Source organism: Oncorhynchus nerka, linkage group LG17 (assembly GCF_034236695.1).
Source record: "Oncorhynchus nerka isolate Pitt River linkage group LG17, Oner_Uvic_2.0, whole genome shotgun sequence".
NCBI lineage: Eukaryota > Metazoa > Chordata > Actinopteri > Salmoniformes > Salmonidae > Oncorhynchus > Oncorhynchus nerka.
The window spans coordinates 16,088,375-16,104,216 of record NC_088412.1 but is presented as its reverse complement, the minus strand read 5'-3'; the positions used below and the strand labels follow the sequence as shown (position 1 = coordinate 16,104,216).

The 15,842-nt window shown below is 41.4% G+C and overlaps 1 protein-coding gene across 1 annotated transcript; it reads right to left on the bottom strand.

The window, feature by feature from the left end:
* Positions 1 to 13,560: 13,560 nt before the first annotated feature.
* On the bottom strand, positions 13,561 to 14,604 carry LOC115145435 (gamma-crystallin M2-like). Its single transcript, XM_029686968.2, has 3 exons — positions 14,510 to 14,604; positions 14,071 to 14,310; positions 13,561 to 13,896 (listed from the first exon to the last, which is right to left on the bottom strand). The coding sequence occupies exons 1-3, from the start codon at positions 14,540 to 14,542 to the stop codon at positions 13,621 to 13,623; spliced, it is 549 nt and encodes a 182-aa protein (XP_029542828.1). The 5' UTR covers positions 14,543 to 14,604; the 3' UTR covers positions 13,561 to 13,620.
* Positions 14,605 to 15,842: the final 1,238 nt, after the last annotated feature.

Sequence of the window (15,842 nt, the reverse complement as noted above, 5' to 3'; positions counted from 1 at the left end):
TTACATTGAAGACATTGAGGGAAGTGCAATGCCAATATAAACAGAGTAATGACATTTCTAGTCACTCACCTATATTTCACAACACTGCATTTCTCCCTGCTACTATGTCCCAAGGATTTAGAGAATGGGAAGAGAGAGGTCTTTGTAGTCTCTCAGCCACTTAAAGGCTCAATTGTTTAATCATTTCTAAAAATGGAGGAATTCATTATATCCCAAAAACATTTTCATAGGTTCCTTCAAGTAAGGCCATTCATTGTTAAAAAGGGATTGTTACAAAACATGACTGAGCCGATTAAGCCGATTGACAAGATGATTGAATCACTTTATCAAGGGGAAAACATTGGAGCCGTTTCAAATTTTTATCACTATCCTTAACATGCCAATATTATCTTTAGATAATCTTAGGAACTCATGGCAGGTTGAATTACAGGTAAAGATATCAGAGGAGAGCTGGGGGTAAATATGGAAAACACTATATAAAGCCACTACATGTTACCAAACAAGGGAGTTTCAATTCAAAGCACTACATCGTATTTTTATGAGTCCTGATAAGCATAGTAAATTAAAAAAGGAATATTGTCTACTTGTTGGAGGCAGTGTGGATAAATAGGTACATTTGAAGTCAGACGTTTTCATACACCTTAGCCAAATTCAGTTTTTCACAATTCCTAGGAAAGATTTCCAGTCTTAGGTCAGTTAGGATCACGAATGATCAAGAATGTGAAATGTCAGAATAAGCAAGAATGATTTATTTCAGCTTATATTTATTATTATCACATTCCCAGTGGGTCAGAATATTACATACACTCAATTGGTATTTGGTAGCGTTGCCTTTAAATTGTTTAATAACTTGGGTCAAACGTTTCAGGTAGCCTTACACAAGCTTCCCGAAAAAGTTCCTCCTGACAGAGCTGGTGTAACTGAGTCAGGTTTGTAGGCCTCCTTGCTCACACACGCTTTTCAGTTCTGCCCACACATTTTCTATGGGATTGAGGTCAGGGCTTTGTGATGGCCACTCCAATACCTTGACTTTGTTGTCCTTAAGCCATTTTGCCACAACTTTGGAAGTATGCTTGGGGTCATTGTCCATTTGGAAGACCCATTTGCGAGCAAGCTTCATGACTGATGTCTTGAGATGTTGCTTCAATATATCCACATAATTTTCCTACCTCATCAAATCAAATTAAATCAAATGTATTTATATAGCCCTTTGTACATCAGCTGATATCTCAAAGTGCTGTACAGAAACCCAGCCTAAAACCCCAAACAGCAAACAATGCAGGTGTAAAAGCACGGTGGCTAGGAAAAACTCCCTAGAAAGGCCAAAACCTAGGAAGAAACCTAGAGAGGAACCAGGCTATCTGGGGTGGCCAGTCCTCTTCTGGCTGTGCCGGGTAGAGATTATAACAGAACATGACCAAGATGTTCAAATGTTCATAAATGACCAGCATGGTCGAATAATAGTAGGGCAGAACAGTTGAAACTGGAGCAGCAGCATGGCCAGCTGGACTGGGGACAGCAAGGAGTCATCATGTCAGGTAGTCCTGGGACATGGTCCTAGGTCCTCATGATGCCATCTATTTTGTGTAGTGCACCAGTCCCTCCTGCAGCAAAGCACTCCCACAACATGATGCTGCCACCCCTGTGCTTCACGGTTGGGATGGTGTTCTTTGGCTAGCAAGTCCCCCCTTTTTCCTCCAAACATAACAACGGTCATTATGGCTAAAATGTTATATTTTTGTTTCATCAGATCAGAGGACATTTTTCCAAAAAGTACAATATTGTCGCCATGTGCAGTTACAAATCGTAGTTTGACTTTTTTATGGCGGGTTTGGAGCAGTAGCTTCTTCCTTGCTGAGAGGCCTTTCAGGTTATGTTGATATAGGACTCATTTTACTGTGAATATAGATACTTTTGTACCTGTTTACTCCAGCATCTTCACAAGGTCCTTTGCTGTTGTCCTGGGATTAATTTGCACTTTTCGCACCAAAGTACGTTCATCTGTAGGAGGCAGAATGCGTCTCCTTCCTGAGCGGTATGACGGCTGCATGGTCCCATGGTGTTTATACTTGCGTACTATTGTTTGTACAGATGAACATGGTACCTTCAGGCGTTTGAAAATTGCTCCCAAGGATGAACCAGACTTGTGTAGGTTTACAATTTCTTTCTGAGGTCTTGGCTGATTTCTTTGATTTTCCCATGATGTCTAGCAAAGAGGCACTGAGTTTGAAGGTAGGCCTTGAAATATATCCACATGTACACCTCCAATTGACTCAAATTATGTCATTTAGCCTATGAGAAGCTTCTCCAGTCATGACATCATTTTCTGGAGTTTTCCAAGCTGTTTAAAGGCATAGTCAACTTAGTGTATGTAAACTTCTGACCCACTGGAATTGTGATATAGTGAATTATAAGTGAAATAATATCTGTCTGTAAACAATTGTTGGAAAACATTACTTGTGTCATGCACAAAGTAGATGTCCTAACCAACTTGCCAAAACTATAGTTTGTTAACAAGACATTTGTAGAGTGGTTAAAAAACAAGTGTATGTAAACTTCCGACTTCAACTGTACTTTATCACATATATTATGTCAATGTCCGAAAATGCAGTCTTTTTGGTCTGAAATTCTACATGTTATTCAGGTCATCACAGGTATTATTATTCATCCAGACCCATGTCATCTTCTAGGTATTTTTCCTGTGGATACACTCCAATCCTCTCCACTTAAATTGATAGATCATCTTTTAGCAGCAGCAAGGAAATATGGAACAAAATGCTGGAACAATTAACATGCATCCTCAAAAGATATGTGGTTAGGTCTATGCAGGGAACGTGCTGACATGGAGAGAATTGCATACAATCTTTCAACATAGACAGGTATGAAGGTGTCTGAGTTCCTGACATATCGCACGGGTCTTATTGTGTAATTTATGGGATTTTTCTTTGTTTCTGTTGTTTTTGTGAGGCTTAATCCAAATTGTATACTTATTCAGGCTCTTGAAATATTTGCTCTTTCCAGCCAAAATGTCCCTTAACATGTGAATGTAACTCCGCTCCTCTTAGTAAAGACAGTAAAGATAAGTTGTGTATGAATGGTACATGTTCTTTATGTGCTCTTGAATAAAAATGTATGTAAAAAAAAAATACAAGGTTAACTCAGATGGTCCGCGTAGCTATTTTGTTATTTATCTGTTGTAAATGCTTGGGATTAGAAGCTGTTCAAGAGCCTGTTAAAGACAGACTTGATACACTTCTAACTCTTGCCTTGCGGCAGCAGAGAAAAATGTCTATCGCTTGGTTTGTTGGAATCTTTGACAATCCAGTTGCAGAGGGAAGTGTTCAGACCCAGAGTCCTAAAAGCTTGGTGACGAGCTTGGAGGGGACAATGTTGTTGAACGCTGAGCTCTATGAGAATGAACAGGGCTACATTAGAGAATACAACTTCACAGATGCTATATACTGTATCTCATGGCTAAACAGATGGCCCTATCATCTCAATGGCAGTATTTTCAAAGAAAATTGTAAAATTAGTCTCGGAATCGTTTCTCATTTAGCTGTGTTCTGCTACAGTAATGCAAATCTGTTCATTCTTATTTCCATTTCCTATTTTATGTGGCAGTCTTGGAATATACTATTGATGTATAACAAGCATGAAGAATATGATAATCAAATATATCATTGAACAGCTGCCTTCTAGACATGTGAGGATGTGAGGTGCATAAAGAGATGGTTGGTTAAGTATTAAACAAAGATAACTGCTGTTGTGCGATTTGTTGCTGTACAGAACAAAACAGAACTAAGATAGTGAAATAATGAGAGCTTTTGTATGGACTATCTGTTGTTATTCTGTGACAGTTCATACTGGGCAGGTGGGAAAAGAAAATCAATCATCTCGTGGATATTAGTAATCTTGTCTCTTAGTAGCCAGTAACCTGAGGCAATGTTGGCATCATCACCTGTTCAAACCTAGTCATCTCCACCGCATCTCAGGGATTGGCTCTATCGATCAATATCTGGCTTGAGCTTGAGGCAAACACCTCACTCCAGCCATATCTTATACACTGTGACAGTTTACAGGTTTCACAGTATTGTAGATGCCATTCAATAATCCAACAAAATGCAGCTGTAAACATGGCACGGCACCTGCTATTTTATTGTTCTACAAATCATTGTACAAGTAGACTATTTATACAAAAGTATGTGGACACCCCTTCAAATTAGTGGATTTGGCAGTTTTCAGCCACACAAGTATATAAAATCGAGCACACAGCAATGTTGGCAGAAGAATGGCATTACTGAAGAGCTCAGTGAATTTCAACATGGCCCGCCATAGGATGCCATCTTTCCAACAAGTCAGTTTGTCCAATTGCACTGCTAGAGCTGCCTCGTCAACTGGAATTTCTGTTATTGTGAAGTGGAAACGTTTAGGAGCAACAACTGCTCAGCCGCTAAGTGGTAGACCACACAAGCTCACAGAGTGGGACCGTCCGAGTGCTGAAGCCCGTAGCGGGTAAAAATCTTCTCTCCTCGGTTGCAACACTCACTACCGGGTTCCAAACTACCTCTGGAAGCAACATCAGCACAATAACTATTTGTCGGGAGCTTCATGAAATGGGTTTCCATGGCGAGCAGTCGCTTAAAAGCATAAGATCACCATGCGCAAATGCCAAGCATCGTCTGGTGTTGCGTAAAGTTCGCTGGCATTGGACTCTGAATCACTCCTCACCATATGGCAGTCGGGCTGACAAATCTGGGTTTTGCGGATGCCAGAAGAACGCTACCTGCCTGAATGCATAGTGTCAACATTAAAGTTAGCTGGAGGAGGAATAATGATCTGGGGCTGTTTTACATGGTTCAGACTAAACCCCTTTGTTCCAGTGAAGGGAAATCTTAACACTACAGCATAAAATTACATTATAGATGATTCTGTGCATCCAACTTTGTGGCAACAGTTTGTGGCAACCTTTCCTGTTTCAGCATGACAATGCCCCCGTGCACAAAGCGAGGTCCATACAGAAATGGTTTGTCGAGAGCGGTGAGGAAGAACTTGACTGACCCGCACAGAGCCCTGACCTCAACCCCATCAAACATCTTTGGGATGAATTGGAACGCCAACTGCGAGCCATGCCTAATCACGCAACATCAGTGCACAAGCTCACTAATGTTCTTGAGGCTGAGTGGAAGCAAGATCCAGCAGCAACGTTCCAACATCTAGTGGAAAGCCTTCACAGAAGAGTGGAGGCTGTTATAGCTCCTAAACCCAAATCCAGATAGCTGATGTTCTGAAAGAGCTGTAAAATCTGGACCCCTACAAATCAGCCTGGCTAGACAATCTGGATCCTCTATTTCAAAAAAATTCGGCCAAAATTGTTGCAACCCCTATTACTAGCCTGTTCAACATCTCTTTCATATCGTCTAACATTCCCAAAGATTGGAAAGCTGCCGCGATCATCCCCCTCTTCAAAGGGGGAGACACTCTAGACCCAAACACTACAGACCTATATTTATCCTACCCTGCCTTTCTAATGTTTCGAAAGCCAAGTTAACAAACAGATTACCGACCATTTTGAATAACACCGTACCTTCTCCACTATGCAATCTGGTTTCAGAGCTGGTCATGGGTGCACCTCAGCCACTCTCAAGGTCCTAAATGACGTCATAACCGCCATCGATAAGAGACATTACTGTGCAGCCGTATTCCTCGACCTGGCCAAGGCTTTCGACTCTGTCAAACACCACATTCTTATCGGCAGACTAAACAGCCTTGGTTTCTCATATGACTGCCTCGCCTGGTTCACCAACTACTTCTCTGATATAGTTCAGTGTGTCAAATCGGAGGGCCTGTTGTCTGGACCTCTGGTAGTCTCTGTGGGGGTGCCACAGGGTTCAATTCTTGGGCCGACTCTCTTCTCTGTATACAACATTGATGTTGCTCTTGCTGCTGGTGATTCTTTGATCCACCTCTACGCAGACGACACCATTCTGTATACTTCTGGCCCTTCATTGGACACTGTGTTACCTAACCTCCAGACGAGCTTCAATGCCATACAACTCTCCTTCCATTGCCTCCAACTGCTCTTAAATGCAAGTAAAACTAAATGCATGCTCTTCAACCAATCGCTGACCGCACCTGCCTGCCCGCCCAGCATCACTGCTCTGGTGTTATGACTGGCGTACATTTTGAATTTATTAAATGAACACCAAAAAAACTATGAAGATAAACGACACGTAAAGTATTGTAGCTCTAAACCAGCAACTAACAAAAACAAGATCCCACAACAGAAAGTGGTAAAAGGGCTGCCTAAGTATGATTCCCAATCAGAGACAACGATAGACAGCTGTCTCTGATTGGGAACCATACTCGGCCAATAACAAAGAAATAGACAACATAGAATGCCCACCCCAAATCACATCCTGACCTAACCAAATAGAGAAATAAAACGTCTTTCTAAGGTCAGGGCGTGACATCTCGACGGTTCTGACTTAGAATATGTGGACAACTACAAATACCTAGGTGTCTGGTTAGACTGGAAACTCACCTTCCAGACTCACATTAAGCATCTCTAATCCAAAATTGTATCTAGAATCTGCTTCCTGTTTGCAACAAAGCATCCTTCACTCATGCTGCCAAACATACCCTTGTAAAACTGACCATCCTACCGATCCTCGACTTCGGCGATGTCATTTACAAAATAGCCTCCAACACTCTACTCAACAAATTGGAAGCAGTCTATCACAGTGCCATCCATTTTGTCACCAAAGCCCCGTATACTACCCACCATTGCGACCTGTATGCTCTCGTTGGCTGGCCCTCGCTTCATACCTGTCGCCAAACCCACTGGCTCCAGGTCATCTCCAAGTCTCTGCTAGATAAAGCCCCGCCTTACCTCAGCTCACTGGTCACTATAGCAACACCACTCGTAGCACGTGCTCCAGCAGGTATATCTCACTAGTCACCCCGACAGCCAATTCCTCCTTTGGCCGCATTTCCTTCCAGTTCTCTGCTGCCAATGACTGGAAAAACTGCAAAAATAACTGAAGCTGGAGACATATCTCCCTCACTAGCTTTAAGCACCAGCTGTCAGAGCAGCTCACAGATCACTGCACCTGTACATGGCCCATCTGTAAATAGCCCTTCCAACTACCTCATCCCCATACTGGATGTATTTATTTATCTTGCTCCTTTGCACGAACTCTACTTCCACATTCATCTTCTGCACATTGTTCACGACAGTGAATGGTATATTGCAATTACGTCGCCACCATGGCCTATTTATTGCTTTATTGCCTTATCTCCCTTATCCTACCTCATTTGCACACACTGTATATAGACTTTTTTTTCAACTGTATTATTTTTATATTATTATTATTTATTTATTATTATTTCAACTGTATTATTTCCTGTTTTGATTATTCCATGTGTAAATCTGTGTTGTTGTATGTGTCGAACTGCTTTGCTTTATTATTGGCCAGGTGGCAGTTGTAAATGAGAACTTGTTCTCAACTAGCCTACCTGGTTAAATAGAGGTGGGAAAAAAAAATTTGACAAGCAGGTGTCCACATACTTTTGGTCATGTAGTGTAGCTTCGACAACCTAAAATGCAATGCAATTTGTAAAGTACTAACACTTAAAAAATATGCATAATTACAAGTCAACTATTATTGAACTACTTCTACCAATCATCAATGAATGTCATCCTGATATATAAAATACATAAAAAATGATTTGATCTTCCTCATCACCTAAGCATTGGGAATCCAGCATTTTTTAGCCTGGGAGAAGAAGCTAAGGAACGAGTTAGGGTAGAAAATAGAGAGCTAGGCTGCTGAGGGCCCAGAGAGGGAGAGGGAGAGGGAGAGGGAGAGGGAGAGGGGAAGGCTGTATCTGCCTTGTTGCCCTGGAGATTCATTACCTTCCTCATCAATCATCTTGGGCTGATGAAATTGTTCCTTCCCAAAGCGCCTCCTCTGGCCCAGATGAGTGGGGCATAAATCCTGCAGTCAGGTCGCAGTAATAGAAATGGAGGTGGATTATATGGTATGGTATATACTATATTGTATGGAATATATTATATGGTATATATTATATTATATGGTATGGTATATAATATACACTGCCCCAAAAAATAAAGGGAACACTTAAACAACACAATGTGAAATCTGTGAAATCAAACTGTCCACTTAGGAAGTAACACTGATTGACAATAAATTTCACATGCTGTTGTGCAAATGGAATAGACAACAGGTGGAAATTATAGGCAATTAGCAAGACACCCCCAATAAAGGAGTGGTTCTGCAGGTGGTGACCAGACCACTTCTCAGTTCCTATGCTTCCTGGCTGATGTTTTGGTCACTTTTGAATGCTGGCGGTGCTTTCACTCTAGTGGTAGCATGAGACGGAGTCTACAACCCACACAAGTGGCTCAGGTAGTGCAGCTCATCCAGGATGGCACATCAATGCGAGCTGTGGCAAGAAGGTTTGCTGTGTCTGTCAGCGTAGTGTCCAGAGCATGGAGGCGCTACCAGGAGACAGGCCAGTACATCAAGAGACGTGGAGGAGGCCGTAGGAGGGCAACAACCCAGCGGCAGGACCGCTACCTCCGCCTTTGTGCAAGGAGGAGCAGGAGGAGCACTGCCAGAGCCCTGCAAAATGACCTCCAGCAGGCCACAAATGTGCATGTGTCTGCTCAAACGGTCATAAACAGACTCCATGAGGGTGGTATGAGGGCCCGACGTCCACAGGTGGGGGTTGTGCTTACAGCCCAACACCGTGCAGGACATTTGGCATTTGCCAGAGAACACCAAGATTGGCAAATTCACCACTGGCGCCCTGTGCTCTTCACAGATGAAAGCAGGTTCACACTGAGCACATGTGACAGTCTGGAGACGCCGTGGAGAACGTTCCGCTGCCTGCAACATCCTCCAGCATGACCGGTTTGGCGGTGGGTCAGTCATGGTGTGGGGTGGCATTTCTTTGGGGGGCCGCACAGCCCTCCATGTGCTCGCCAGAGGTAGCCTGACTGCCATTAGGTAACGAGATGAGATGCTCAGACCCCTTGTGAGACCATATGCTGGTGCGGTTGGCCCTGGGTTCCTCCTAATGCAAGACAATGATAGACCTCATGTGGCTGGACTGTGTCAGCAGTTCCTGCAAGAGGAAGGCATTGATGCTATGGAATGGCCCGCCCGTTCACCATAACTGAATCTAATTGAGCACATCTGGGACATCATGTCTCGCTCCACAGACTATCCAGGAGTTGGCGGATGCTTTAGTCCAGGTCTGGGAGGAGATCCCTCAGGAGACCATCCGCCACCTCATCAGGAGCATGTCCAGGCGTTGTAGGGAGGTCATACAGGCACTTGGAAGCCACACACACTACTGAGCCTCATTTTGACTTGTTTTAAGGACATTACATCAAAGTTGGATCAGCCTGTAGTGTGGTTTTCCACTTTAATTTTGAGTGTGACTCCAAATCCAGACCTCCATGGGTTGATAAATTTGATTTCCATTGATAATTTTTGTGTAATTTTGTTGTCAGCACATTCAACTATGTCAAGAAAAAAGTATTTAATAAGAATATTTCATTCATTCAGATCTAGGATGTGTTATTTTAGTGTTCCCTTTATTTTTTTGAGCAGTGTATATTATATTATATGGTATGTATATAATATAAACAGGGAGGTTCGAGCCCTGAATGCTGATAGGCTGACAGCCGTGGTATATCAATCCGTATACCATGGGTACAAAACATGTATTTTTACTGCTCTAATTACGTTGGTAACCAGTTTATAATAGCAATAAAGCACCTCAGGGGTTTGTGATATATGGCCAATATACCCCGGCTAAGAACAGCCCTTGGCCGTGTTATATTGGCCATATACCACACCTCCTCGGGCCTTATTGCTTAATTATATTGTATGGTATGGAATTTAATATATAATATTACATGATACAAATGAATTGTCACCTCCACATGCAGTATTTCTGCTCATCTTCCAGAGGCAGTGGAGCATGAGAAAATGTACCTTGATGTCTAGGTTGTGTTTCAAGCCGTGCCCTAGAATATACAGTACCACACTTTAGATTGTAGATTTGATTTATAGCATGGGTTGTTCCACACCCACTTGGTTGATTATCGAATTAACTTAATAAATATCTTATACGTGTACAGTAACAGTATACACCACACGGTAAAAAGTATGTGGATACCTGCTCGTTGAACATCTCATTCCAAAATCATGGGCTTTAATATGGAGTTGGTCCCCCTTTGCTGCTATAACAGCCTCCACTCTTCTGGGAAGGCTTTGTGCTAGACGTTAGAAAGTTGCTGGGGGGTCTTGCTTCCATTCAGACACAAGCATTATTTTCAATTTTTTTAATTTTCTAATTTCACCTTTATTTAACCAGGTAGGCAAGTTGAGAACAAGTTCTCATTTACAATTGGCCAAGATAAAGCAAAGCAGTTCGACACATACAACAACACAGAGTTACACATGGAGTAAAACAAACATACAGTCAATAATACAGTAGAAAAATACGTCTATATACAATGTGAGCAAATGAGGTGAGATAAGGGAGGTAAAGGCAAAAAAAACGCCATCCATGGTGGCGAAGTTAATACAATATAGCAATTTACTTGAGTAACTTTCTATTAAGGTATCTATAATTTTACTCAAGTATGACAATTGGGTACATTCACACCACTGCCATTTTACAATAACAGCACATACAGTTGACCGGGGCAGCTCTAGCAGTGCAGAAATTTGACGAACTGACTTGTTGGAAAGATGCCATTCTATGACGGTGCCACGTTGAAAGTCACTGAGCCCTTCAGGCCATTACACTGCTAATGTTTGTTTATAGAGATTGCCTGGCTGTGTACTCAATTTTATGCCCCTGTCAGCAACGGGTGTGACTGAAATAGCCAAATCCACTCATTTAAACAGGTGTCCACATACTTTTGGCCATGTAGTGTATCATTCATCGTGCTGGCATTGTCTCAGTATGCAGTGAAGTATAACTAACGTAGGTCCTTATCGGCATCAAGGGCAAATCCTCATAACTTTACAGAATCTTTGACTCAGTGCGTTTATTTGATGGATTACATGTAAGCCTGACCTTCTTCCTTGGTCCCATCTGCACCTATTAAACCTGTTAAGAAAACACACAGACATCTATATTGCCTGTCATGAAAAGAGACCCCAACAACTCTATCTCTCAAGATATCGATCCACTTCAGGCTTTTGCCCACTGATATCACCACACACACCTGACCCTATCCCAACCCTCCGTTTCCACACAGATTGACCCTTGACCCTGACATGGCTCCAGGCCACTGACTGAAGACACTGATCTAGGACATGATGTTTGACTGCATACAAGGCTCCCTTCACCACCCTACTCATATTCATGTAGGGCAGAGGTGCACAGGTCTCAGTGTCTGCTAGTTTCTGCCATTTTTAGCACTGATTTATACCAGGGAAAAACAGGTTAGTTGTATATCTGTCCAATCATTCATACACATCAAATTCTCCAGTGTTAAAACAACACTGACAGTGTTCATTGGGCCAGTGTCTATACAGGTCTACATTTTTCAGTGTTAAATTAACACTGTGCTTAGTGCTGACACTGTTACACCTTGTCCAAGTTAGGAAATTAACACTTGTATCGTTACACAACAACACTTCATGTAGAATTTTTAACCATTACACAAAGAGGTTTATATTTCTTGACAAGGTCACTAATTTTATATGCCTTTAAACATCCACTTATATACGCATTGATTAAGACTACATGACTATCAGGTCTATCAGGTAACAGCCTCAACATAACCATATACTAGTTCAACTGATACCACAATTCCACTCACGGGTGGCCAAAATAAACTAATTGAAAACCACACCCCTACAAAGCCACGCCTCCAATATAAATTGCCAGTGTGCCTTGGTGTTTTGAAGGGAATTGTAGTTACCACCCAGGACTGTATTTGTTAGGGACAGAGACATGCTTATTGAATTCAATCAGCTGCAGTTTTAAGGACTTCACCTAGTCGAACTAACTGAGTGGATTCATTTCGAAAAATGAATGTTATTTATCTGTGTGTTGCAAAAGATTAATCAATCAATCAATGTACATGCAAAAACACAGATATTAAAAACCATCCTAAAATTGTCTACTTGCGGTAGAGCATGCTGGGAATTCTGATAATGATGGGGCTGTGGTTTTGATTGTAATGTTTTACTCTCCGCATAGTAAAACTGACACAATCACTCTCACACTCAACGTTGGTTATTAACACCAACACTGGGGTTATTTTACACCACTGAGTGTTAATTTAACACTTATAGAGTTAATTTAACACCTGAATCAACACTAGAAATGTAACACTGAAAATCAACACTAGGTAATACTGTCCAATTTGCTATTTAAATATTGCTTCTTTAACAGCATACGTTTTCTATTCAAAGTTGGAATTTCTGGAACAGGGTGCTGAGTCCGTTTCTGGGTTTATGCAAAATATGTAAATGTCTTTCCTCTCGGTTTGATTTAGAATCTGCCATGTTGAGCAGCTTATGTTAGAACAATAATTATCTTTGTCAAATGACATTTATATTCTTTGAGATGATAATGGTATTACAGCTTTTATCAATTGCTAAAACACTAAAACCCATTGGCTGAACAAAGTTCTCAGTTTCCTGGACTCATTTAGCTAATTATGTAGTCTGTTGTCAATACCTTAAACCATTTCACATGGTAAAACACAATTTGCAGATCTCACTTAGACTTTTCAGCAAAACTCTAAACACATTCTCATTCTCAAAACACATGCTGCACTCTAATGCACATGTCATCCATACCTGTAAACACAAGTGGCAACAATCAAATACAAATAGAGAACACATGTCATTGTTTGAACACAACCACTCAAAATTGATTTAACCTGTTTCAACCAATATAAACCAGTTCAGAGAGCAAACAGGTTGTTGAAGGTGGGAAGGAGAAAGTCTGAGAATGGATAGAAGAAACAACGTGAGAGGACGTGGGCGAGGAGGAGAAAAAACAAAATTGCAAAGAGCAAAGCAGAGTAGCAATTTCTGATCAATTTTGAGCTATGATAGAACATATTTTCGTTCATCAAAAGACAATGACAGAAAAATGTGAATATTTTTTTAGATTAAAAATGTACTTCTCCCGGAGAATTGTATGTTTTGAACAATGTGTTTTCTATTTTGAGGTGTATTGTTAACTGACTGCTTGAGAGTGTATATCATTTTGATCACTTTGTTTATGATTTAAGAGCCGTGTTTGATTTTGAACACAGGTAAAACTGTTTTGAGGCGAATGTTTCATTTTGCGAGAGGAGTCAGAGGTTATGTAAATAGTGCTTGAAGATGAGGTTTTGTGTTTAATGTTTTCAGGAAATGGAGCAAGGTTTCAGAAATTGTGTTTTAGCAATTGAGAAAAACTGCAAAAACATTTAATTGTTGAGAATGTGCTACATGTTGACCTAGATGACATGGGTTCAGGTTAACTGTAAAAAAAGACATTTGCAAGATGTCCTTTTTTTCAATGTTTTTATTCACTGGCTTCTCGTATTTGTATCAGTAAAAGCTATATCTAGTAACATGACTCGTTGATACGTCTCATGCTCATGAACCTCATGCCCATGCCCATCTGGTTAAAGTTTCTGTACTCTCCAGGCCTCATGTACATCATCCTGCCTCTGTACTGGGGCTGCTCATACATGAGCCAGTGGCCGTCCATAACGTTGCAGGACATGCAGTTGTTCATGCGGTAACGATCCATGATGCTGTCACAGTCGTCCATCATCTCGTGCATCTGACCTCCAAAGTTCTCCCTCTCGTAGATCCTCATCCTGAAAGATCCTCTGTGCTGTAACATGATGAACAACATGTTTTAGGGAGAAATTGTGAACTGTAACGCTAAATGTATCACGCATGTATAGAAGATTGTAGTCATACTGACTAATGGGCATAGGTGTATGTTGTACAATAACAAAGAAGACTACGCGGTAACTAACAAATCTGTGTGTGTTAGTAGGCTTACCATGGGGATCATGCGGCAGGACCTGATGTCGGTCATTCCCATCATGCGCTGGAAGTCAGAATACTCTCCCCTCTTCATGAACCACTGGTTTCCCATGTAGTTGGAGCGGTCGTACACCATGAAGCAGCCGCTCTCAACCCTGCAGGACTGGCAGCGGCTCAGGTAGGAGGACATGTCAGAGCAGTCGCTGCTGCACTCATAGGAACGACCCTGGAAGTTCCTGTCCTCGTAGAAGGTGATCTGAAAATAAGCAAGAATAATTTATTTTCACCATTCAAACATACAAAAACACATTGCTACATGTTGGGCCTTGCCCAATCCCACTGACAATCAGCTTTCTGGGATTAGGGTTGTGCTCTGACACTAGAGTACTAAAGTGCACTCAGTGTAACAAGCTAGGAACATTTCTATGAATAAATATGCTAAATATAATACTTACTCTGCTGTTCATGTTCATGCCGGTGGAGGTCATTTTGTCTCTCTGTGCTGCTGCTGCTCTTGCTGGGGAACTGTTATCCTACTGGTTTAAAACCTTTCTTTTTATACCTGTGAACCCCATTGTACTAACCCCTGACTCAGCAACATGGAATAGAGGGCCGTAGAGCACTGAGGTCTGTCCACATGTCCAGGGACACGGGTCTCTCAAAAGAACAAAGTATTGTAACAATGAGCCTTTGTGAAAGGGTTTTAACAATAAAAAATCACACCTTCGCAATTGTAAAGTGTGCATTTTGTTGATCTCACAATACCTTTCTAAATGTAAGTTTTTCCCCTTTTTCCCCTCAAATTTGATGAATTAGAATATACCTACTAATTCGTTTTTCTTTATTTTTATTATGTTCTACATTGTAGAATAATAATGAACACATCAAAAATAATAAATAATAAATATGGATTCATGGTAAATAAAAAAATAGGTTTGATATTTATATATTTGAGATTCTTCAGTCACCACCCTTTGCCTTGATGACAGCTTTGCACACTCTTGGCATTCTCTCAACCAGATTCACCTGGAATGCTTTTCCAACAGTCTTGAAGGAATCCCACATATGCTGAGCACTTGTTGGCTGCTTTTCCTTCACTCTGTGGTCCAACTCATCCCACACCATGTCAATTGGGTTGAGGTCAGGTGATTGTGGAGGTCAGGTAATCTGATGCAGCATTCCATCCCTCTCCTTCTTGGTCAAATAGCCCTTACACAGCCTGTAGGTGTGTTTGGTCATTGTCCTGTTGAAAAACAAATGATATGTCCCACTAAAAGCAAACCAGATGTGATGAACTATCGCTCCAGAATGCTGTGGTAGCCATGCTGGTAAAGTGTGCCCTGTATTCTAAATAAATCACAGACATTGTCACCAGCAAAGCACCATCACACCTCCTCCTCCATGCTTCACAGTGGGAACCACACATGCGGAGATCATCCGTTCACCTTCTCTGACATATCAAAAATCTCAAATTTGGACTCATCAGACCAAAAGGACAGATTTCCAACGGTCTAATGCCCATTGTTCGTGTTTCTTAGCCCAAGCAAGTCTTTTCTTATTATTGGTGTCCTTTAATCGTGGTTTCTTTGAAGCAATTCAACCATGAACGTCTGATTCACGAAGTCTCCTCTGAATAGTTGATTTTGAGATTTGTCTGTTACTTGAATTCTGTGAAGCATTTATTTGGGCTGCAATCTGAGGTGCAGTGAACTTATCTTCTTCAGCAGAGGTAACTCTGGGTCTTTCTTTCCAGTGGTGGTCCTCATGAGAGCCAGTTTCATCATAGCT

What these genes read in the sequence shown, in the direction of transcription:
- LOC115145435 (XM_029686968.2), bottom strand. Translation starts at nt 14,542, where the DNA reads ATGACCTCCACCGGCATGAACATGAACAGCAGA. An exon ending in GCATGAACATGAACAGCAGA is followed by an intron (nt 14,311 to 14,509) that starts GTAAGTATTATA and finishes GCTTATTTTCAG; the next exon opens with ATCACCTTCTACGAGGACAG. An exon ending in CCTGCCGCATGATCCCCATG is followed by an intron (nt 13,897 to 14,070) that starts GTAAGCCTACTA and finishes ATCATGTTACAG; the next exon opens with CACAGAGGATCTTTCAGGAT.